The sequence below is a fragment of the Oryx dammah genome, unplaced genomic scaffold (genome assembly GCF_014754425.2).
Source record: "Oryx dammah isolate SB20612 unplaced genomic scaffold, SCBI_Odam_1.1 HiC_scaffold_26, whole genome shotgun sequence".
Lineage (NCBI taxonomy): Eukaryota > Metazoa > Chordata > Mammalia > Artiodactyla > Bovidae > Oryx > Oryx dammah.
Genome location: NW_024070210.1, coordinates 62,290,701 through 62,316,286, shown reverse-complemented (window position 1 = coordinate 62,316,286; position 25,586 = coordinate 62,290,701). Strand labels below are relative to the sequence as shown.

General features: G+C 35.1%; 1 protein-coding gene across 1 annotated transcript in view; it reads right to left on the bottom strand.

The window, feature by feature from the left end:
* MDGA2 (MAM domain containing glycosylphosphatidylinositol anchor 2) overlaps positions 1-25,586 on the bottom strand; it is a 915,731-nt gene that overhangs the window by 313,705 nt on the left and 576,440 nt on the right. The window contains exon 5 of the mRNA XM_040226786.1: positions 23,196-23,328. Coding sequence (XP_040082720.1) covers positions 23,196-23,328 — 133 coding nt within the window. The remainder of the gene's footprint in view (positions 1-23,195; positions 23,329-25,586) is intronic.

Sequence of the window (25,586 nt, the reverse complement as noted above, 5' to 3'; positions counted from 1 at the left end):
GATGGAGGGCATGGGTCATCATAGCAACTGTCTCAGAGACTTGACTCTTTCCTTAAGATGAGTAGGTCAACATTCTAGCATGTTTGATATGCTCTGTGGGGCAAAGACAGTAGATAGATAGATCTATAAATTATTGGTCCTGGGAGGGATGGGATGAAGTATAATGACAGGCAAACAAAGAGGAAGAAAGGAAAAAGAAAGGAAGGGAAAAGAAAGAGAGGAGAGACCAAACAGTCTGTGGTTTTTATTTTTCAAAATCCTAAACCCTTTAATAACTAAATATGGAAAGTATATTTTAGGAAATCTCTCTGAGGAAGAGAACTCTTCCCAAGTTCTCTTCAGCTCCTCCCCTCCTGGCAAACAAAAAGGAACATTTTTTTGGATTGAGCAACAGTTACTTCAGTTTATCTGCGACAGAAAGAGGATTGGCTCCCTGGCTCCCACACCAAATCCCAAACGTTTGTATATTCAAGAGCAAAGGGGATCTCTGTGTCCCTTCTTGGTTGAGGTCACTAAGTGTGACTGGCTAGACAGACATAGTGAGTCCATGGGGCAGGCTCCATGCCTCAGGGGAATAGCCCCAGCCCCAGATGATGGAATGGAAGAAGCAGAGAGATAGGTCAGAACTGAATGTGACAAGACAATTGGAATGCAGGAGATGTTAGGTGATCCATGGCCACCAGAGATCCAAGTCTCATGTCCCACACCATGGTAAAATAAAAGCAACCCCTAGAATTTAAACAAAATCTGGTGGAAATGGGAAATCCATGTTACCAATTTCTGAAATTATGGCAAAATAGATAGTTGAAATAAAAATGAAGTTAAATTATAGAATAATAAAGATATATTTCTTTCAAACCTGAGTTTGTAGGCAGGGATTCATACCCATTAATTTTAGTGAGTCAGTTCCTCATGAGGTCCTCTGGATGGGCAATACAAAGGTTTAGCTTGGGGTTAATTAAGAATACATTCTGTAGGAAGAAAATACTATTTTAGCCAAGGTCAATGACTTTTTTGGTGCTTTGTTTGGCTATTGCCTAACATAATAGCTTGCTGAAGATAAACATTTCTTAAAAAAATGAAAACAATGCAATGATAAGCATCTTATATTTTTAGAGATTTAGCCCTCCATGGATCTGGGCAATTTTTAAAAAGGAACTTAGATTTCTAACCCTGACTCTGATTAAATGGATGTGAAGTAGTTAACTATAGTAAAAGCTACCATTTGGATTGAGTTAGAAATACCCTAAGACATATAATTCCTTGATTGAAAGGAAATTGACTATTGAGTCACAGAGAAAAATCACAAGGAAGGAAGAACATAAAAACAAAATAAAAAAAAAACACACCACCACCACCAAAACTCACAAGAAAGAACTACAATAAAAAATCCACAGCTAGGATGGTATTTGTCTTAGCTTGAATCCTCCCAAAAGCCAGTCCTGATATAAGTAGATCCCAGGAAGTATATTGAAGGAGTAGAGAAGAGATAAAGAAATGGAAAACATCCAGTAATGGAACAGGAAGGAGTGGTGGTCACTGTGGGAAACTTGACTCCCTGCCATTGGGAACCCTCTGGGAACTAGAAAGAACACATCCTAGAACTTTCCCTCTGAAAAATGAGGAGGCTGACTCGGGTATTTATCTACCAACCCCTGTCCCTCATTAGTTAAGGACTGTTCCATGAGTTTTAACTTTCCAACATTCTCCATTGTCTGAAAACATTGATTAGTCTAGAGAGAGTTTTCAGACAGAAGGATACGGAAAAGAAACTGTCAAAAGAAACAATAACCTCCAGAGCAAGGCAGTCACAGAGTCTCCTAGGGCACCCTTTCCATGTAAGTTCAATGATCAATAGTTGGCCACATGGAGATAATGTGAAAAGTATACAGAAAAAATAAGGAAGAAATCAGTGGTGAGTTGGGCACATTTACTCATCAGGATATAAGCACGAAATAAAATGAATAACAGCACAGCATGAATAAAAGGAAGAGGAAATGAAAATATATACAATTAACTTTCTGTTTCTTTTCCAAGAATCTACATTTTTCAAACTGAAAGAATATTCACATGCTAGACAAACCAAGTCCAGCTTCTATATGGAGAGACATGCTATATATACAGATTTGAGGAACAAAATTTCTCTTGCAAAAAGAAGTCATTTAACTGAGATACAAGAATCACTATATTTTTGTGCATTTCATTGAAATTCATTTTCAACAGACATTTCAGTGAGCATTTCATATAACAAAAAATGAGAGAATATATTAGAAGTTGATTTGAAAATTCAAAATAATCCACCTATGTAGTTAAAATTATTATTCTAATATTATCATTATTGACAAGTTGATTGATTCTCATGAAGTCCAGGAATGATATATTACTAGGAAATTCTATAAAACAATGCTCCAGGATATGACAATATTTGAATAGCAATCATAAATAATCTCTAAAGCATGAGAGAGCCTTTGCTACAGATATAGAAGCTAACAAGCATTTTTCATTTTTTTTTTAATGTCCATAGGACTGATAGTCCTGCAAATGAATGAGAAAGCAGAGTAAATATGTTGCTTCATGGAACATAAAAGTTTCCTAAAAGAGACATACTGCATAATAACATCAGTTCCAAAAAGAGTTTCACTAGATAGGTTTTGTTTGATTGACAAAATATTGTTTATTGTTTATTTTTATTGTTACTAAAAATAAACGCTTTTAGATATTGTTTGTTCTGTCCAGTATAACAATTTTCAACATAGTCATTTAATACGTATTTATTGAGCACCTACTGTGTATTAAGGCCTGTGACAGGCACCTGGAATATAACAGTGAAAAAAACAGCCAGAGCTCCTGCACTCAGTTTTACATCCTAATAGGACAAAAACCTGTTCTCTCTCATTGTCTTGAGTGACTTCACATATTTAAATCACCTCCTGTTCTCTGATTTTGTGTGCATTTGTTATTCTTGACCAGAATATTTATGCCATCACAAACAATGAGTAAAGAAATTTGCCAATAGGTATTCTTCAACGAAATCAGACTTTATAAATTATAACAGGTTTTATATATATCTGAATCTAGTCATTAAACAAAATAAACAGAAAAAAATAGAACTAAAAATTGGTTTCCAAGGTGAGCAAAAGATACAAAAGATTAAGTCAAAGCTTACTTTAGTCAATAAGTTATGTTAATAGCTGGGGTACTAATACTTAATGGCCTGAAAAGTCTTTATAATATTTTTGAAACATGATGGGAAAAACATCATCACGACACACATCTCTGTCCTTTGGTGAACAATCCCTTACTGTTCCTTCCAACAGGTGAAATTGGCAAAACATGGTCTCAGTCAACTTTATCAGAAGCTGAGTGTCATCTGCAGTTGCAGCTGAATACTTGAGGGTCATCACTCATGGAAGGAAAATCCAAGCTATAAAGCACTTCCAACCAAGGGATCTGTTTTCCAGGGAATTTTCAGTTCTAGAAGATACCAGCTTTTTAGGGATAGGGCCAGTTTGCAAAGATGCCCTCCTCACAAAATCAGCATAATGTGAACTTGCTATTCCTGTTGCCTGAGAGTTTCTTCAACTGCTTACTCACCAGGTAAACCACTTTATTATGGTCAAATGTCAATAAAATTTCTTTACCAAATTCCTAGTTTTTGTCCAAAGCAATTGAATTCTTTCCTGCTTTGAATTATATAAACATAGCAGCTTATAATAGCTCTCCTTACAACATACCCTGGTTTAGTTGCTCAGTTGTGTCCAACTCAGCCACCTCATGGTCTGTAGCATGCCAGCTTTCCCTGTCCTTCACCATCTCCCAGAGCTTGCTCAAACTCATGTCCACTGAGTTGGTGATACCATCAAGCCATCTGGCCCTCTGTTGTCCCTTTCTCCTCCTGCCTTCAATCTTTCCTATATCAGGGTCTTTTCCAATGAGTCAGTTCTTTGCATCAGGCAGCCAAAGTATTGGAGCTTCAACTTCAGCATCAGTCCTTCCAATGAATATTCAGGATTGATTTTCTTTAGCATTATTACTGGTTTGATCTCCTTGCATTCCAAGGAATTCTCAAGAGTCTTCTCCAACACCATGGTTCAAAAGCATCAGTTCTTTAGTGTTCAGCCTTTATGGTCCAACTCTCACATGCATACATGACTACAGGAAAAACCACAGCTTTGACTCTATGGAAATTTGTCAGCAAAGCAATGTCTTTGCTTCTTATATGCTGTCTAGATTGGTATTAGCTTTTCTTCCAAGGAGCAAATGTCTTTTAATTTAATGGCTGCAGTCACCATCTGCAGTGATTTTGGAGCCCAAGAAAATAAAGTCTCTCACTGTTTCCATTGTTTCCCCATCTATTTGCCATGAAGTGATGGACCAGATGCCAAGGTCTTTGCTTTTTGAATGCTGAATTTTAAGCCAACTTGTTCACTCTCCTCTCTCACCTTCATCAAAGGCTCTTTAGCCCCTCTTTGCTTTCTGCTATATGATGGTGTCATCTCCATATCTGAGGTTATTGATGTTTCTCTCAGCAATCTTGATTCCCGCTTGTGCTTCATCCAGCCCAGCATTTCACATGATGTACTCTGCATATAAGTTAAATAAGCACAGTGACAATATACAGCCCTGACAAACTCCTTTCACAATTTGAACAAGTCCACTCTTCTATGTCCATTTTGAAATGTTGCTTCTTGACCTGTATACAGGTTTCACAGGAGGCAGGTAAGGCAGTGTGGTATTCCCATCTCTTTAATAATTTTCCACAGTTTGTTGTGATTCACACAGTCAAGGCTTTAGCATAGTCAATGAAGCAGAGGTAGACATTTTTCTGGAATTCTCTTGCTTTTTTAATGATCCCACAGATGTTGGTAATTTGATCTCTGGTTCCTCTGCTTTTCTAAATCCAGCTTGAACATCTGGAAGATCTCAGTTCACACACTGTTGAAGCCTAGCTTGGAGAATTTTGTACATTACTTTGCTAGCATGTGAAATGAGTGCAATTGTGTGGTAGTTTGAACATTCTAGCCACATACCCAAGCCACCATTAGAATATTTACCTTCCCCTTTCACTCTGAAATATTTAAGAATTGAATTATCTGTGAAGAAGGTGATGGTTTTCATTTTTGTAACAAAAACACTCACAAAATTGTTTGCAAAGAACTGTGAGCTCAATAAAGTTTTATTGAAAAAAATGCTGAATTTAAAGATTAGAGAACAAGAGCTCCACATAAGACCTATTTGTCATAAACTGAACCTGCCAAAAAAAAAAAAAATCAACATGAAAAACTCAGGATTTCATGAACCTTTCATTAAAAAGTACTAGTTATGAAGACCTTTCAGGTTTTTCATTGTTTAACCCATCTAAAATAACCATGCTTTATGTCACTAACAAGATGATGGCAAAGACTTTATCAAAATTTAGAGTACCACTCACAAAAATAATTACAGCATATTATTTATACTTCTTTGAACTTAATTTTTTGCTCAGTTTCAGCAAACATATTACTATTAATAAACCATCAGATTAAATCAAATTATGTCCTTGTTACCAAAACTAGAGGCATAAGCCATTTGTCATAAGAGGACAGCATGTGAGGAATTCAACATAGAATTTTTAAAAATCAGTTAAGATTTAAGGTTCTTCCTTTAGAATGATATAGCAGCAGAACAGATAAAAACATCACCTAAAACCATCTGGTGTTGGTCTCGTAGCTATACTTCTTGAGCCCTCATTAGAGTAGCAAAGAAAACAAGACAATAAAATTCTGCTTTGACTATCACAGCTGCTGAAATGGAGGCAGCTGGCATTTCTATAACCAGTGTTATAACATAGAGGGATTGTGCAAAAAGGTATTCTCTTATTAGTCAGTCTCTTGTTCCATCTTATTGGTCTTATAAAGATTAGATGTTTAAAATATTTTTAAATTAATTCTTGTACCTTTTTCTTTTTTAGGCTGCACTTGCACTGCATAGGCTTCCCTGACGGCTCAGATGGTGAAGCATCTGACTGCAGTGTGAGAGACCCAGGTTCGATCCCTGGGTCGGGATCCCCTGGAGAAGGCAATGGCACCCCACTCCAGTACTCTTGCCGGGAAAATCCTGTGGACGGAGGACCTGGTAGGCTATGGTCCATGGGGTCACCAAGAGTCGGACATGACTAGGTGACTTCACTTGCACTCCATGGCATGTGGATCTTAGTTCCCACAACAGGGATTGAACCCAAGCCACCTGAATTGGAAGTACAGAGTCTAAACCACTGGACCCCCATGGAAGTTTCATTTTATAGTAATTTGGCTAATGTGACTCATAGCTAATCTTAAAGAAGAATGTTGAACAGATTTAACTCTGCTGGGACTCTGTTTGCCTCTCCAGGGGAATTTGTTAGTTTCCAAAGTATTGCCCAGGCCAAATTTCTACCTTGATTAGGAAAAAACCTTGGCATATAGTCTCCTAATCTTATGACATATCTGTACTCAGGTTACTCAAATATCTAAATTGGTTCCAAGAGACAGCAAAGATTAGAAATCACATCATGAGCTTAATTAGCCAGGTCATTGATAGCAACTAAATAAACTGATGGCAAACAAAGGAATAACCTATGTTTTATTTAAATAAAAACTGTTAATTCAACATATATCTATTAAGAGCCAACTATGTGTCAGACTGTTCTAGGCACTGGAAGTAACAGGAAAAAACAGACAAAAATCCTGCCCTGAGGTGTTTGCAATTAGATGGAGACAATCACAGACCTTAATATGTTCCAGGCACTCTTCAATCAGTTTTACACATATTTTTTAATGTAATTTTACGAGACGACTAGTATTATTAACTATTTTACTTATTACCAATCTGAGAAACAGTGTAGATAAGTTTGCCATGGCAACATACAGTGAATGGCTCCAGAGCTGAGATTCTAATCTAGTCAGTCTCACTTCAGATGGATAAACACAGTAAATAAACTCCAGAGTGAAATAAAGTTAATAATTTTCAAGTTCTAATTAAATTCCTGGTGATATTTATGCCAGAGGAAGAATTAATTCTGCTGCTCTAATAGAAGGGATAACATTAATATCATCCATTATAATAAAGCCTAAGGAAGGAAAAAATAGACATAGTTTGCTAGTCAGGCTTATAGAAATCTCTATCAAAAAAAAGGTCTTGTAAACCCCCTAAGGCATGATTTAAAAGCCAAAATTCTGAAGTGATGGTAAAAGAGGCTCTTAGGCCATTGCTCAGTGTTTGCACTTCAGGGCTCAGTTATTTAAGTTCTCAGACTTCACAAGGTAAGGAGGAGAAATTTCAACACGGAAAGGATTCCTGAGACAGGAAAATGGAGAACAGTGTAGGTGACAACATGCCAGTAAGAAAAGAGTAAGAAAAACAAGTGTATTATTACAAGGAATAGCAAGCAAATTCACAAAGATAAACTTATTAACCAACCATGCTTCTATTTCAACTGCCAATCTTAAAATATCAGATTAGGCAGGTACAATTCTAAAAGGCAAGAAAAGAAGAAATATAGACGTATATTCAGGTATTAATCATGGGATAAAGAGAGAGAAAAAGGGAGAAAGAGAGAGAGACTTTTGCTGGTGCTTCTAAGGTAAACTATCAAATACTACTTTGCAAAGGACAAAAGTAGTCATATTTTGCTAAATACAATACTGGACCAAAGGTCAGATTACATAAATCAAAGTATATGAATCATGCATACATTCATACTTAACACATTTAAGCATTAAAATGATTATTTATGTTAGTGTCTAGAAGTAGTTTCATAAAATAGAATATCATATCTTGATTGCTGAATTGGGTCACAACTCAAAGACTCATGGCACTTGCATCGTGGGTACCTCAGCCCTTACCAAGTATCTATTACAACCTTCTAGCTGGAATTTCTGCTGCAGCCTGAAAATGTTGGAGTGAGGAATCTAATTCTATTAGATGAGAGGTGCTTCAATAAATCAAGGCCTGCCCTGGGGAGCACTGTGTACATTTTCACTTACAAAGGGCAAAATATGTTTTTAGGAGATGTTCTTCTTTCAAGTACACAACAATTAACTATTATTTACTTTGTGGTTACATTGATATTCTTTCCCCATGGTTAATTAAATGAAAAAGAAAGGAAAAGAGAGGCTGAATCAGAGCATAGTTTGTTAAAAATGAATGTGCCAAAGAAGAGGGATTTGATTCCAAGTTTTGTGTGTGGTTAGGAGCCAATTTATTGGACTAAATTACAAAACCACAAATTTGTGGTTTGCACTTCAGAAAAATGACAATTTGACACTCTAGACCTTGTAATAGATGTCAGTACTGTATCATGTTGACACACTGTAAATACTAACTGCTGTTTAAGAATTTTATTAGAGACCTAATTCCAACATGAGTCAACCCAGGCCTATTAAAATAGTTATGTTTCTTATCTTGGGATTTCAGACATTCAGAGTACTTTTAAATATACTGTTGTCATATTCTGGGACAATGCAGCTATGTTATAAGGGAGGTATTTCTTTTTTTGAATAAGATAATACTGTAGTGTAACATATGTGAAGGAACTAAAAAAGCTGCACAAAATAAAACGTTGCTTAAGGAAAGACTAAAAACCAATAAAACTTTAAAAATATGATTTTAATAAAAGATAAAACAATTACTGAATCACCTCCGAATTCAAATCCTCTCGACATGTGAGAAATGCATGCACAAAAAATGTCCTGCTGATATTCTATTTCTCAAAGCTACTGAAAATATAATTTTCCCTCTCTAGTTCCAATGCTTTCAACATAGATTTTGTTAAACCCATATTTCCCATTCTGCATGATTAATATGCACTAATGAAATATCTTTGCAGAGGAAACAAATACTTACTATTTGTTTGCCATGTCAAATTATGCTTTGTTTTTCTTCATCTTAATATTGATATGTATTGAATTGCCTATTAAACTCTCCAGTGACTTGAGAATTAAATCCATATTACATATTCTTTGACTGTGGATCTGTATGCATATAATAATGCTTTTCTAAACCTGTTCATATTTAACATTTGACTTAAACACACAAAGCAATACTTAGTACGCAGATAGTTACATAGTCACTGAATTTTCAGGTTCTCTGAAATTTAGTTATTATTTTGCTGTGTAGTCCACACTGTCATAACTCTATATGGATATCATATCTGATTGCTGTTTCCTTATGGTTCCAAAATGAAAAACACATAAACATTACAATTTTCAACAGGTTGAGCTAATTCTAATCCTGAAAACAAAATGCAGTGATTCAGGACTTTAGTTATTAAGTATTCATGATCAACACCAAGAGAAATAGAAAAATACAGCTAAGAATAAAAGGAGTTTTGCTTCTTTCCACCCATTTTGTACCTCTCAGACAGTTATCTTAGTAGATTCAATTCCAGGGAAAATTACAAGACCCTATATCACACTATTTGTTTGTCTAACCGCTTGTTCATTTATTTCCTGTTGTGTTATTCCTTCAACTTTGAAAATATATATTTTAATTTGTACTTGATATGTAATAATCATTCTGAAAAAATTTCTTATTTATGGTTACCTATTAAGTCAAACTGTATCAAATTGCCTATATTTTACCATTTTAGAACTGTAAACTATTCTTGGTAAAACAAAGCAAACCTGTCTTGCCAGATTCTACTAAAGACAAACCACTACCTACTAGTATTTTACTTGACTGACTAAAAATTCTGCCTCTTGCTTGGCTGTGCACAATGTTGCAATGCAAAATCAAAATGCAGCTTAAGAGTAGCTTCATACAAGTGTCACATCTATTAATGCCAAAAAATTGTACACCCTGTTTCTTGATAATCTTCATTTTTGTCAAAGCAGGGAAATAGGTACCATTAACTGAGGAAATCAGTCCTGGGTGTTCATTGGAAGGACTGATGTTGAAGCCGATGCAAAGAGCTAACTCATTTGAAAAGACCCTGATGTTGGGAAAGATTGAGGGCAGGAGAAGGGGACAACAGAGGATGAGATGGTTGGATGGCATCACTGACTGAATGGACATAAGTTTGGGTAAACTCCGGGAGTTGGTGATGGACAGGGAGGCCTGGTGTGATGCTGTTCATGGGGTCGCACAGAGTTGGACATGACTGAGCAACTGAACTGAACTGAACTGAACAAGAGGACAAGGCTGCTGCTGCTGCTGCTGCTAAGTCGCTTCAGTCGTGTCCGACTCTGTGCAACCCCATAGACGGCAGCCCACCAGGCTCCACCATCCCTGGGATTCTCCTGGCAAGAACACTGGAGTGGGTTGCCATTTCCTTCATAAATTTCTAGTACAAAGTGTGTCTATCAGAAATCAATAATGTTGACTTTACCACACAATCACTCGATAGTATGTGACTGAAGGGCTCAATAAAAAAAAAAAAAAAAAGGTTACTGGTACAATATACCAAGTAAGGAAGAGTGACTAAAAGGAGCTGAAAGAAAGAAATACTGCTCAAAACATGAACTAAGACATAATACTAAACAATTGGACATACCTATTTTCTATAGCAATAGAACAGTAGCAAGAAAATAAAGAAGAGTATGTTGTTATCAGAAAAAAAAAAAAGTGTTTCCTAGAACAGATGTTGCAAAAAAATGAAAATGTAGGGAAAAGCCAAAATCTTTACGATGCTCTGGAATTAAATGCCCCAAGAGCAAACCAAAAGTACAAGCTGCATCTAGACTTACAGTCAAAGTCTAGACTTAAAGTCAAATTTCTGATCAACTAACATTATGCTCCAGTTCATCTCTCTCATTTTAGTCCCATTAACAGCTGTGCCAAAGCCTTTGACTGTGTGGATCACAATAAACTGTGGAAAATTCTGAAAGAGGTAGGAATACCAGACCACCTGACCTGCCTCTTGAGAAACCTATATGCAGGTCAGGAAGCAACAGTTAGAACTGGACATGGAACAACAGACTGGTTCCAAATAGGAAAAGGAGGACGTCAGGCTGTATATTCTCACCCTGCTTATTTAACATATATGCAGAGTACATCATGAGAAACGCTGGGCTGGAAGAAGCACAAGCTGGAATCAAGATTGCCAGGAGAAATATCAATAACCTCAGATATGCAGATGACATCACCCTTATGGCAGAAAGTGAAGAAGAACTAAAGAGCCTCTTGATGATAGTGAAAGAAGAGAGTCAAAAAGTTGGCTTAAAGCTCAACATTCAGAAAACGAAGATCATGGCATCTGGTCCCATCACTTAATGGGAAATAGATGTGGAAACAGTGTCAGACTTTATTTGGGGGCTCCAAAATCACTGCAGATGGTGACTGCAGCCATGAAATTAAAAGATGCTTACTCCTTTTAAGGAAAGTTATGACCAACTTAGATAGCATATTCAGAAGCAGAGACATTACTTTGCCAACAAAGGTCCGTCTACTCAAGGCTATGGTTTTTCCTGTGGTCATATATGGATGTGAGAGTTGGACTGTGAAGAAAGCTGAGCACCGAAGAATTGATGCTTTTGAACTGTGGTGTTGAAGAAGACTCTTGAGAGTCCCTTGGACTGTAAGGAGATCCAACCAGTCCATTCTGAAGGAGATCAGCCCTGGGATTTCTTTGGAAGGAATGATGCTAAAGCTGAAACTCCAGTACTTTGGCCACCTCATGCAAAGAGTTGACTCATTGGAAAAGACTCTGATGCTGGGAGGGATTGGGGGCAGGAGGAGAAGGGGATGACAGAGGATGAGATGCCTGGATGGCATCACTGACTCAATGGACGTGAGTCTGAGTGAACTCCGGGAGTTGGTGATGGACAGGGTGTCCTGGTGTGCTGCGATTCATGGGGTCGCAAAGAGTCGGACATGACTGAGCAACTGAACTAACTGAACTGAACTGAACAATACATGAGATACTCTACTGTCAGGATATGGAATACTGTGTGGATTTTCTTAATTTTCAAATTTAATTCAAAGCCTTTATGAACCAATGTGGATCTTTTAAATTATGTCTAGAAGTTGCTCAAATGACTGTATGAATTTAAGTTAACAATGGCCACAAGGCTAATCTTAGCCACACCACAGGATGTTAAATCCTATGAGAAGTGTGGTTAAGGTCAGAAGTCCTTAAAAAAACAAATATTTTAACATGACATTTTAACAATAATATGTGTATTTCATCATACCAGAATATCAGTGGGAAAAAAATGTCAGATCTTTATGGCACATTCCTTCCCTCAACAAAAGTTGTTTGCATTTTTCCTGTTCTTTAAAGTAGAAAATTTATTCTAGAAGTGTTCCCTGATGAGATAATAATCAATCCCTACTTTTTTTTTAATTTACATTTACTTGGTACTGATTAGTATACTTGATTTTAAGAAAGGTAGGAATATAAATTGTATCGATTTCTTCATTATGAAAGTAAGTATGTTATCAAAAGCTTTTATAAAAATCTAGCAGAACTAATGTAAAAATTTACTCATTACTAATACACATATTCAGTTCAGTTCAGTTCAGTTGCTCATTCGTGTCCAACTCTTTGCGACCCCATGAATCCCAGCACTCCAGGCCTCCCTGTCCATCACTATCTCCCTAAGTTCACTCAAACCCATGTCCATTGAGTTGGTGATGCCATCCAGCCATTTCACCCCCTTTTCCTCTTGCCCCCTCTCCGCCCCAGCATCAAAGTCTTTTCCAATGAGTCAACTTCCAATGAGTCAACTCTTTGCATGAGGTGGCCAAAGTACTGGAGTTTCAGCTTTATCATCAGTCCCTCCAATGAACATCCAGGACTGATCTCCTTTAGAATGGACTAGTTGGATCTCCTTGCAATCCAAGAGACTCTCAAGAGAATTCTCCAACACCACAGTTCAAAAGCATCAATTCTTTGGCGCTCAGCCTTCTTCACAGTCTAACACTCACATCCAAACATGACCACTGGAAAAACCATAGCCTTGACCATGTGGACTTTTGTTGGCGAAGTAATGTCTCTGCTTTTCAATAAGCTATCTAGGTTGGTCATAACTTTTCTTAAAAGGAGTAAGCGTCTTTAATTTCATGGCTGCAGTCACCATCTGCAGTGATTCTGGAGCCCCCCAAAATAAAGTCTGATACTGTTTCCACTGTCTCCCCATCTATTTCCCATGTAGTGATGGGACTATACGCCATGATCTTTGTTTTCTGAATGTTGAGCTTTAAGCCAACTTTTTCGCTCTCCTCTTTCACTTTCATCAACAGACTTTTTAGTTCCTCTTCACTTTCTGCCATAAGGTTGGTATTATCTGCATATATGAGGTTATTGATATTTCTCCCGGCAATCTTGATTCCAGCTTGTGCTTCTTCCAGCCCAGCATTTCTCATGATGTACTCTGCATATAAGTTAAATAAGCAAGGTGACAATATACAGTCTTGACATACTCCTTTTCCTATTTGGAACCGGTCTGTTGTGATCCACACAGTCAAAGGCTTTGGCATAGTAAATAAAGCAGAAATAGATGCTTTTTCTGGAACTCTCTTGCTTTTTCAATGATCCAGCGGATGTTGGTAATTTGATCTCTGGTTCCTCTGCCTTTTCTAAAACCAGCTTGAACATCTGGAAGTTCACAGTTCACGTATTGCTGAAGCCTGGCTTGGAGAATTTTGAGCATTACTTTCTTAGCGTGTGAGATGAGTGCAATTGTGCGGTAGTTTGAGCATTCTTTGGCATTGCCTTTCTTTGGGATTCGAATGAAAACTGACCTTTTCCAGTCTTGTGGCCACTGCTGAGTTTTCCAAATTGGCTGGCATATTGAGTGCAGCACTTTCACAGCATCATCTTTCAGGATTTGAAAGAGCTTAACTGGAATTCCATCACCTCCACTAGCTTTGTTCGTAGTGATGCTTCCTAAGGCCCACTTGACATCACACTCCAGGATGTCTGGCTCTAGGTGAGTGATCACACCATCATGATTATCTTGGTCATGAAGATCTTTTTTGTATAGGACTGAGGTTAGTGACATTGTACAGGAGACAGGGATCAAGACCATCCCCATTGAAAAGAAAAGCAAAAAAAGCAAAATGGCTGTCTGGGGAGGCCTTACAAATAGCTGTGAAAAGAAGAGAAGCGAAAAGCAAAGGAGAAAAGGAAAGATGTAAGCATCTCAATGCAGCGTTCCAAAGAATAGCAAGAAGAGATAAGAAAGCCTTCCTCAGTGATCAATGCAAAGAAATAGAAGAAAACAACAGAATGGGAAAGACTAAAGATCTTTTCAAGAAAATTAGAGATACCAAGGGAACATTTCATGCAAAGATGGGCTCGATAATGAACAGAAATGTTATGGATGTAACAGAAGCAGAAGATATTAAGAAGAGTTGGCAAGAATACACAGAAGAACTGTACAAATACACATATTAGTGATATGATATTTAGAGGCTTCCTAGGTGGCACTAGTGGTAAAGAATCCACCTGCCTATGCAGGAAACATGAGACACAGGTTTGATCCCTGCATTGGGAAGGTCCCCTGGAGAAAGGCATGGCAACCCACTCCAGTGTTCTTGCCTGGAGAATCCCATGGACAGAGGAGCCTGGTGGGCTACAGACCACACGATTGCAAAGAGTAGGATACAACTGAATCAACTTAGCACAGCACATCTAAGGATGAAAATTTACATTTAATGAGTATATAATATTTGATATTCAACTATTTCTGTAACCATTGAAAAAGTTGGAATTTGTGATTTAATATTTCTGCTGAAAAGTACAAAGTAGTCTATTGTAACACTGATACTTTCAATAAGTAAAAAAGGACAACCAAAGGGCTAAATGAGATTTTGGAACTTCTCATTGATTTCTTCACAATGGAACTTTTTCTAAAATCTAACAACCATAATACCATAATACTTAGAACCCACCATTTTTCAATCAATTTAAATACAACATCATTTAATCTTCAGCTTGTATAATAAGGTAAAGTTCTATGGGAAATGTGTACTTTTAAATGTCTTAGAGCTGAAGGCAGGACAGTGACTAAGAATTATCTTCTCTTGAATGAGATGAAAACTTCTCTGCCAGTGACTTTTTGTAAACAAAATATTGAGGGCTCAAGATTTGCAAAAATTTCGTCAAGTAGGTTCATGAGTTCCACGGGTTATTTGTTTGCTATTTTTTCTCAAATAGTAATGTAAGCCTTATGTATAAAAGTACAACAGCACAATGAGGTATTCATCTTATCAAATTCTGCAAGCCTGAAACTTGCCTGCATGAATGTTGGAGCTTAAGAGTAGCTGTGTACATATAGGCTGTATCGACTTCTTTGTAGCCATCTCACTTCAACTAATTTTCCACTGATGTTAGTGTTACCATGCAAATAAAAATGAAATCTGAGAGTAAATATTCTCTGTCAATCGATAATCCACCCATAGCACGCTATCAACATGGCTTAGCAAAAAGCAGGTTCAAAGAGTCGAAGGACTTGATCACACAACTGGGGAGAGTCAGGATCTACAGCTTGGTTTTTCTCAAAAATGCTTCTTTATGTAGAGCTGCTTAAGGTTGCATGTGAACCAGTGTTAACAACTGACATTGAGACTCATATTCCATGCGAGGGTAGGCTGCATGTGAATTAGATCATTAAGTGACCAATTATACTAGCTTGCTTGAGATTATAGGATGTGAGACCTTCATTGAGTCCAGGACAAACTGGGATGGTTGGAAACCCTCAAGACAATTCACTGATATAATCTATTCTAGGATTTGGGGTAAAAAAAAAATATGGGATTAGTTACATGCACTTATGGAAATTATTGTATATCATCATGAGATCCAGTAATGTATTAAATGAACTTTGTCAGTGAATGATCATTAAAATATTCTAAACTACAAGTTGTACATAGCAAGTTCAAAACCATATAAGAACCTTAGAGTACATTTTCAGCAACTGAATTATTATCTATAATAACACATTTCTCAACAGTTTCACTAGAACAATAGAACCTTATTAAGTACTAAGCCAAGGTCTACAAATCTGCAATCTAAAATTAAAAATTAGTTGTTCTAAACTGTAAAAATTCCATTGCTTTGTTTTAGCATGATCTCACCCAACTTGCTGAAAGAAATATCACATGACTTGAACTCCTTTATTCTTGTAAATAACTTTTAAATTGTTTAGTTATAATTATAGTTTAATAGCATTTGAAGAGGAGAAGGCAATGGCACCCCACTCCAGTACTCTTGCCTGGAAAATCCCATGGACGGAGGAGCCTGGTAGGCTGCAGTCCATGGGGTTGCAAAGAGTCGGACTTGACTGAGCGACTTCACTTTGACTTTTCACTTTCATGCATTGGAGAAGGAAATGGCAACCCATTCCAGTATTCTTGCCTAGAGAATCCCAGGGATGGGGGAGCCCAGTGGGTTGCCGTCTATGGGGTCGCACAGAGTCAGACACGACTGAAGTGACTTAGCAGCAGCAGCAGCAGCAGCAGCAGCATTTGAAGAATAACTGTAAAGCTGGGAAATATCATCAATGAATTGTTCTAGATGTTTGCTAAAATACAGACTATTTGACATACTTTCCAAAGTATTTGGATAAGTTGTAAGACAATATTTCTTTAGTGGCTCAGATGGTAAAGAATCTGCCTGCAAAGCAGGAGACCTGGGTTTGATTCCTGGGTAGGGAAGATCAACTGGAAAAATGAATGGTGACCCACTCCAGTAGTCTGGAGAATTCCATGGACAGAGGAGCCTGGTAGGCTATAGACTATGGGATTGCAAAGAATCAGACATGACTGAGTAACTAACACTTTCACTTTTAAAAATAGGATTTCAATAATTTATACCCTTTTATGATAGTGTTACCTTTCATTCGATTAACAGTTTATTTTTTCTTTTTTAATCTTCTTTGCTTAGCTATCTACTATATCTGAGTTATGATGTCTTCTGGGCAAGTTAATAGTTTATGAGGAATATTGTATATAAGAGTTCACAGTCTAAGTTCACTTTGGATGTAGTGAACCTGAAAATTCATTGCTAGGACAATGCAGAAATATGCATACTTCCTGTAACTATGGTAATAGAATTTTGGAAAATTTGGGTCACATTGTCGTTCAGAAAATAGTCTCAGACAGACCAAAGTTGAAGCCCCATAATGACCATTGCTTCTGTCCCCAGATTCACTGCATACTCAAGATCTGTATGCTCATATTATGCATATTATGAAGCTACATTAATGAGGATAGGGCATATATAGGTTCAGTTGCCACAGGAAATGATGGAGTACCCAGATGAAGAATCTGTTACATATCAACAAAAGTGCAAGTTTATTCAACTCCTTATCATTTTCACAGAATAGTATTTTATATTTCTGTTACACATTTTGTCAATTATAGTTTGATGGAAATATGACAGAAGAAGTATTCATCATACTTTTTTGGGAAAATAGTAGTATTAATTTATCCACTGATAAAAGTAATTTAAAAATGATAGAGAACTTATTTGAAGATTAGTAATCAATGACTGAAGCTATACACCATATCCTAGCAAAAATCTAAAATTCTTGTCCTCATCTCACCATGATTACTGATGATACCAATTTTATTCTTTCTCAACATTATCAAGGTTAACAGCCCAATGATGACTACTATTTATTGGATTTGTTATGTGCTGGAATCTCTAAATGTTTTTCATTTAAGGGCATTTACAGCCTATAAAACAAAATAATATGGATCTCTGTGTCATCTCTATTTTAAAGAGGGGAAAAACAAGTTTAGAGAAGCTAAATAAAATCTCCAACTTGAGAAAAACAAATATGAACCTTAGGCTTTTGAACTTCAAAATTCATGCGAGAGAGTGGTAGGAAACATTTCATTCTCTAATTATATGGCCTATCAATAAGATAGTAATAGTATTGCTTGTATTCTTTTGGTGTCTTTAGTAGTAAATACTGTTGTTTAGAAAACCTGCATTATGTATAATTTAAAAAAATCTGCTAAAGCATTCATATTCCCAAGATTTTAGTATATAAACAATAAAACATTTTTTTCCATTTATTTTCCTTTTTCTTCCTTCTCTTTCTTCTTTCTCTTTTAATAAGTGGTGCTAATAACCTGTTTGGCTAGATCCTGTGGAGCTTACCTAATGGAAAGAAGTTCAAATATACACATGGCTAAGAAATATTTATGAGGTTAGTACTCAGGTACAGATGACAGAAAAGTTTCCCCAGTCATTTCCTTTCATCTTTTTACTAGTTATATATGACAATGGGATATACTGTTTTACAGGAGAAGGTGCTTATGTCCACACTATTCCTGTTACAAACAACTCCATAAAATTCTAATAACTGAAGTATTATTTATTTATAACACTTAGATAATTTAAATTACTCTAAACATAGAAGAGAACTACCATGAATAGATCACAGCATGCACAACATTTTATATTAGGTCTCACAGAAATTGCTGAGCATTACAACTTTTCTACAGGTTATATAAAGTAATAAGAACAGATAATGGTTATATAATGAAGGGAACAGATGTTTCCTAACCTCTTTGTTTTTCCATGGTAAAATTTAATGGGACAGATTAGAGAGGAAAAAATAAGGAGAAAGAAGAAAGAGAGAAAGCAGAAGAGGAGGAGGATATAGATGTTTCCCATATTTCTATAGTCAGGAATATTTTGGGGATGACTTGGTTCCTAGATGTAACACATTTATGGAAAATATCCTAATTGGATAATTTTATAAATGCCAAATTTGAGCAGACTGAATCAGAAAACCTATATAATTTAGTAAAATTAGCCCACCTGTCTCATTTCTTTATGGATTCATCATAACCTCCCAAGTAGGTACAAAATATGTATTTCATCCTAAAGTAAAATGCTTAATTCTTATTTGCCTTTGAAATCATGTCATCAACATATAAGTGCTTGAAATATATTAAAATAAATTAAATCTGTTTTATTATAATTTATAGGTGTCCTCATGTTAGAAATACACATAATTTCAGTTTAGTTACCATAATTATGATAATTTAAAATATACTTTCATTTATTAATATTCTAAATTTTTAAATTCAAATAGGTTTATTTTAATAAACTGAAAAATACAAGGACATTAAGAATTTACCACTCAAAAGGTAATATTCATTTTCTTCCAAAAGGGTGTTGAAAAAGGATCAAAACAATTTTTAGACCCTGCTATAAGATTATGACAACTGAAAATCAACAAACATGCTGTCTTATGTTTTATAAAATTCTATGAATTTTTCATGATGAGGTCTAAGACAGCTAGATTAGTATGATAAATAATATTTATATAACTGAAAATTTTTCATAGTATGGCAAGTAGTCAACAGAGACCAACAAATGATTGGATACTCCATGACAGATATATAATTTCAAGCTCTACTATGATGCTAATTCATAGTAAAAAAGTTAAGAAAACACATTACTGGTAAATCTATAGATGACACTGACTTTTAAAATGACACCTAGCAGTTGCTTTTTTAAGCAGGTCTAGAAAATTGATTTTTATCAATGGAAGTTTCTATTCACAAAACGTAAGAGATTCATGGCAAACAGTCTGACAATAAAGACATTTGTTTTCCAAAGCATTTATATATGTTTAAAATGTATACATTGCCAGGTCTTTCCCTAGAAATTCTAATCTGTAGATGTGGAATAGACTCAGGAATCTATACTACACAATGCAATTGTTCTGCTGCAAAACCTTTTAGAAACCCTCATCCACAGTAGACATTATTTCCATCTTCACATGCTGTATCATTTGGGCATTGTGCAAGTCCAGTCGATAGAGTGATTGAAATGTAAAAGTTTATTTGACTATAAAGATGTTAAAATGAAATTTTGTCTGTATAAAATATACATTTTTAGTAAATTATTTGATCTCTATACCAAAATTATTAATATTTCCAAAGTTATACTTTCCTAAGTATATTACAAAGGAGATTAATCAAACATTACAGTATTTATATTAGAATATCTTTTCCCTCAATAAGTTACACATTTTCCTTGACACTGTGTACACTAAGAGTTAGAAGTGTGAGAACTTTTTATTTAGAGATTCATAAGAAGGAAAACTTAAAAATATCTGACTCTCATATTGGTTATGGCAGTGGTGACTTCGGATCTGCTGATGTTAGTAAAACTATGGACTTATTTGTTAGTTTACAGACCTATTTGCATGGAGATGATGAAAACTTAACTTATGTGAAATTCATGGACTCTTCTAACTTTGAGCACAACCAGGGGGGAAATGTGCTTAAGGAAACCTGATTTGAATATGAAAAACACCAGGCACATGACATCCTGATTATAGTCAACAAAGAATCAAACAAGATATTAGTTTATATTTTTCAATTCAATTATTTACCATAACTCTGAAGCTCATTTTGTAATGATTATCAATCTAAATGTTGTGAAATATTTATAAAAGAGAATATTCAAAATATTCATAAAAGAGAATAATAGTTTGTTTGTTCAGTCTAGATATACAATATTTTTGCTTAAAAAATAATAGACGAGAAAGTGATCTTGTGTTCTTCATGGGACAGGTAGTCAAATCTGCTTTCTGAGCTAATGATTTTTAAAAATTATCTTGGAAATAGTCATCCAGCTGCTTTACAAGACTTTAGGAGTTGGAAAGCCTATTACTTCTTGTGATAATCTTCTCCCGTCCACTTTAGGATAAATCATTTATTTCTAATAAAACACTATGGCTGAGATTTAAGTTCATTTTCTCAGATTCACAAAAAGATCTGAATAGCTAGTCAGTCTCCTATTTTAAAATAACCCTTCAAACATTGGGACCAAGCCTGTCTCCATCCCTTCTTAGCTGTGGAAATTGGAAGGTAATAAAATCATACATATGTTCAGCATTAAAAAAAAAAGATGCAATTTTATTATACTTTAATCTTTAAGAATTTTTGTTTGTCTTACTTCAGTTCATCCTCAAAACAACCCAATGAGGATACTTTTTAAATCAAAAATTTCATTTTTAAAAAAATTTTCATTTTATATTGGAGTATAGTTGATGAACAAGGTTTTGTTAGTTTCAGGTGTAGAGCAGAGGGATTCAGTTATACATATATATATCTATTCTTTTCAAATCCTTATCCCATTTATATGTTATTATACAGTTCTGAGCAGAGTACCTGGTGCTATACAGTAGGTCCAAATGAAAATATTTTAATTGCTGTAGGCCAGTTTATGTGTTAGGTGATGGGAAAACACGTGACTAAAAAAATCCACCTGTTTACATCTCAGTAGTTATAAACTGAAATGATAAACATTAAATACTTTTAAATTAATAAAGCACTTCTCAAATGCAAGGCTGTAACATAAGTAATAATATATCCACTATTATGCTATTCCCCATTTCACTGAATGGAAGAAATATTCACACACATTGAGATATGGTGAAGTCAGCTTGGCTTACACATGATCTGGCTTGAACTAGAACGGCCTGTATTATCATCTGTCAACATGCACTATACATTTGCTTTAATCATTAACAAAAAGGGTGCATTTAAAAATCAAAATGGAGTAACTATGGTTCAGGCATCCAGGATGGAGCCGAGAGGTCTCTTCATTTTCTGCCATTAAAGTAATATCATCTGCATATTTGAGGTTGTTGGTATTTCTCCCTACAATCTTGATTCCAGTTTGAGTTTCCTCCAGCCCAGCATGGAAGTTAAAAAAGCAGATGTACTCTGCATAGAATTAAATAAGCAGAGTGACAATATACTTGTTGTACTTCTTTCCCAATTTTGAACAAGTTGGTTGTTCCATGTCTGGTTGTAATTGTTGCTTCTTGACCTGCATACAGGTTTCTCAGGAGACACATACAGTGGTCTGGTGTTCCCATCTCTTTAAGAATTTTCCACAGTTTCTTGTGATCCACACAGTCAAAGGCTTTAGCATAGTCAACAAAACAGAAGTAGATGATTTTCTGGAACTCCTTTGCTTTCTCCATGATCCAAAGGATATTGGCGATTTGATCTCTGGTTCCTCCAACTCTTCAAAACCCAGCTTGTATATCTGAACGTTCTCAGTTCACATACTGCTAAATCCTAGCTTGAAGGATTTTGAGCATAACGTTGCTAGCATGTGAAGTGAGCACAATTGTATAATAGTTTGAACATTCTTTGGCATTTTGGCATCTCTTCTTTGGGATTGCAATGAAAACTGACCTTTTACAGGTCAAAGTATGAGCACACAATTTTCATCTTTCCAAAAAGCCCTAGATTTAATATTTCTACCAAATGAGTACATGGAGTTGCTGACTACTAGCTCACTGTTCCTCACTAGAGGAACAAATAAGTGTGTCCTATATTCTTTATACATTAACTCATAAATCCCTTCCTATAACTTTATGAGTTTATGAGGAAACTGGGGCAATGAAGAGTAAAGTAACTTGCTCAACAAGATCTAATAAGAGCTAATAAGTGGCAGACCCAGGACCTAAACTGAAGAACACCAAAACCTACAGTTTTCAAGGTTTTTGTTAATGGGTAAAGCACTTTTTAAAGTTCTATACTTTTAATATAATAACACAAGATCAAAAACTCATTAATTGCCACTGAAAATTTCTCAAAATCCATTCAAATTCTAATTTATTATGGTGATTTTTTAATATAATAACTTATAAAAGTATCTCATTCACATGCTCTCTCTTTGCTTTTTCATTCAAGCATTTCTTCTCAACATGTTTGCAATTATTCTGAGGTCTATATTACTAAACACAGGCTAACTTAAGTGGAAATCTTGTTGATTTTTGACATTTTCTACAAAAATAATTTCCTAAAAATACCTACCTGAAATTACCAATTAGCTTTCTTGACATGAAACAGAGTAAGGGAAAGGTTCTTTTACTGAGCTTTGGAATCACGAAACACTTTTAGCAACTTGGAGCATAAATTTTCATATGAAAAATCTGGTATTTCTCTGAAATCTCTTTGAACAAAATATAGGCTGATTTGTGATATCTAGGAAAGCATTATTTTAAGGAATAATAATTTGATTTGCTATATAAACAAATGCCTTACATGGGATCCTATTGCAGTTAAATTTTACAGTTTCGAATTATAAAAAATTTTTCATGTGTCACAGAATTTTCTGGAAAGAAAAGACACTGTTCCTACATATACTATAGAAATCGTTTGGTCAGTTAAAAAGTTATAGAGACTTTTAAAACATTTGTTGTGGATAAGGAACATAAAACATTCAGATTGTAGTTCCATACCTGTTTTATTGGAAAGTCTAAATGACACCATCTTATCAGGGATATTACATACATTCCTCACTGAAGCAATGCAGCTGTAATTAGCATAGTCCTGTGGTCGAAGATTCTTTAGTTTTAAGATCTTCGTTTCACCCTGAAAATGTAGAAAAAGTCATCAGAAAAAGTCAGTGGTAACCGAATTAATAAATGGATGAATCATGACATTATATTTTAAATCATATTATGAGAATATGGAAGATTGTCATTTATTTAAGAAAAATGCCCTAAATTTTAAAAATATATTGCATTTAAAAATCATACTGCAATGTGCTTGGAGATAAAAACTAACAAACAGCAATGAAAATTCATAACAATTTCTTTGCAAACCGGCTTCCTAAGGGGGGGGATCTATTTCTGGTGGTAGTTATGCAAATTATTATGCAAAGATCAGAACAGTGTACTTAATAATGGAGTCTATTCAACAAACAGTGTAATCTATGCAGACTTCAACATGAAATGTTATGAAAGAAAAGGATTCTGAAGATGAGACAATAAATGAAACACTGTTGGTAGAACAAAGTTAATGAAGTCAATTTAATGATAGATAATCAAATTTATATACATAAATATTTTGTGTATATGGAGCAATGGCAGATGATAGATCTAAAACTGCATTTAAAGAGTATTCATGATGTTTTTATATTATTTTTGTTCTTGTTACTTTACTTTCAGGAATTTAAAGTCTAAATCTCCTGAGTAAATCTGCAGAATTGCAGATAGATTCAAATTAGGCAAGTTGCCAAAAATGTCTTATCCACTCTTGATGAACCAAAAAGCCCATACAAAAACACTGAAATTATTCAGAAGATAAAAAGAACCACCAACAACAATAAGATGATGAAAAAAAACTTGCCCAATTCAAATAAGGTCTCCTGGGATTCTTTTCTTTACCAGCTAAAGTTATTAATGCATCTCTCAAAATAGTTCCTCTCACAAGTAACTTAATTATGGAGCTGGTAAAAATGTCTCCCAATGACATCTCATTTGGTATAGCAATTTTCAAAATGTTAATTTTTCCAGATAACATCTGTACAGAACCATGTGTTTCTTTTATTTTACTTGAGGACTTCATTCAAGTCCTAAAAATTGCAATACTTTCATACATTATTCAAAAGAATCAGAATACTTAGTGATTTAATACATAAGACATGGCCTGTTCATTTGCCAAAAAAAATAAAAGAAAAAACCACCCGCCTCCCCCCCAAAAAAAGCATAGGCAGGTACACAGTGTTTTCGAAATGTCAAATGAATCTTCTTCAGTGTGTATAGGCATTTGGCTAACTCCTTTCATTCATTGGTAAAATTCAGTCTTAAAACAGTCACACCTTAAAACATTATTTTCCTCACTAGGATAAATAATCATATCTTAAATTTTTTGTATGAAAGACATTGCATTTTTCCTGTATAAGCAGATGCAAATACACCCCACAGAATATACAGAGTCAGTGTGTGTGGTTCTAGAATTTATATTTAAATCATGTTCTCAATATATAACAGAGCTTTCATATTATCTATATACAATGCATATAAAAGTGTGCTTAGTTAGAAAGCATAGAGAAAGAATATGTTATACTAAAACCAGTTGACTCAGGTAATTTTTTGAACAAGATGCTATATCTTTCTCCTCGTACCTCTGAATGTCATTGCTTAGATTCCTTTACTTTTCTTTCTCCCCTTAACACTTGACTGTTGGTATTCTCTGGAATTCTATTTGTTTCACAGTTAACCACCCTTTATAAAATTTCTTAAATGATTTTATCCTTGCTGATGAATTTAAACTGCAAGCCCTATATTCCTGCCCTTTTCTTCAAGTCTTTATCTCTATTCCAGAATTGTCTCAATTTCAAATGTATACAGCAAAATTTTTACATCAATTTTGTCTATTTTTATATCTCGTAGAAAACTCAACATATCCCGAAATAGACTTCAAGTCTATTCCTCTAAATCTACTCTCACTTTCTTTTTTAGCAACAGGAGTCTTAGATTTTCAATTATTATTTCATATTCATATATTCATAGTATCTCCATCTCAGATTCTCTTATTGACCTTGCAACACATCCAATATTCAACATTCTTTTATTTATATTTAAATAAAATGCTCTAAGCCCAACATTCAGCTGAGAAATTTCTGATTGTGCTTAGTATAGCTTAAGAATCCAAGCAAATATGATCATCTAATCTAGAATCAGGACTTTTTTTTCAACATGGAAATCTGATTATGCCCTCTCTCTGCTTAAATCAAAGGAATGGCATGTTATTGTTCTTAAAAATAAACATAATAATTCTTAACATGACTGTCAACCCTTTGGACCTGCATTTTCCTCGCCTCTCCTGTCTCCTCTCATTTTCCT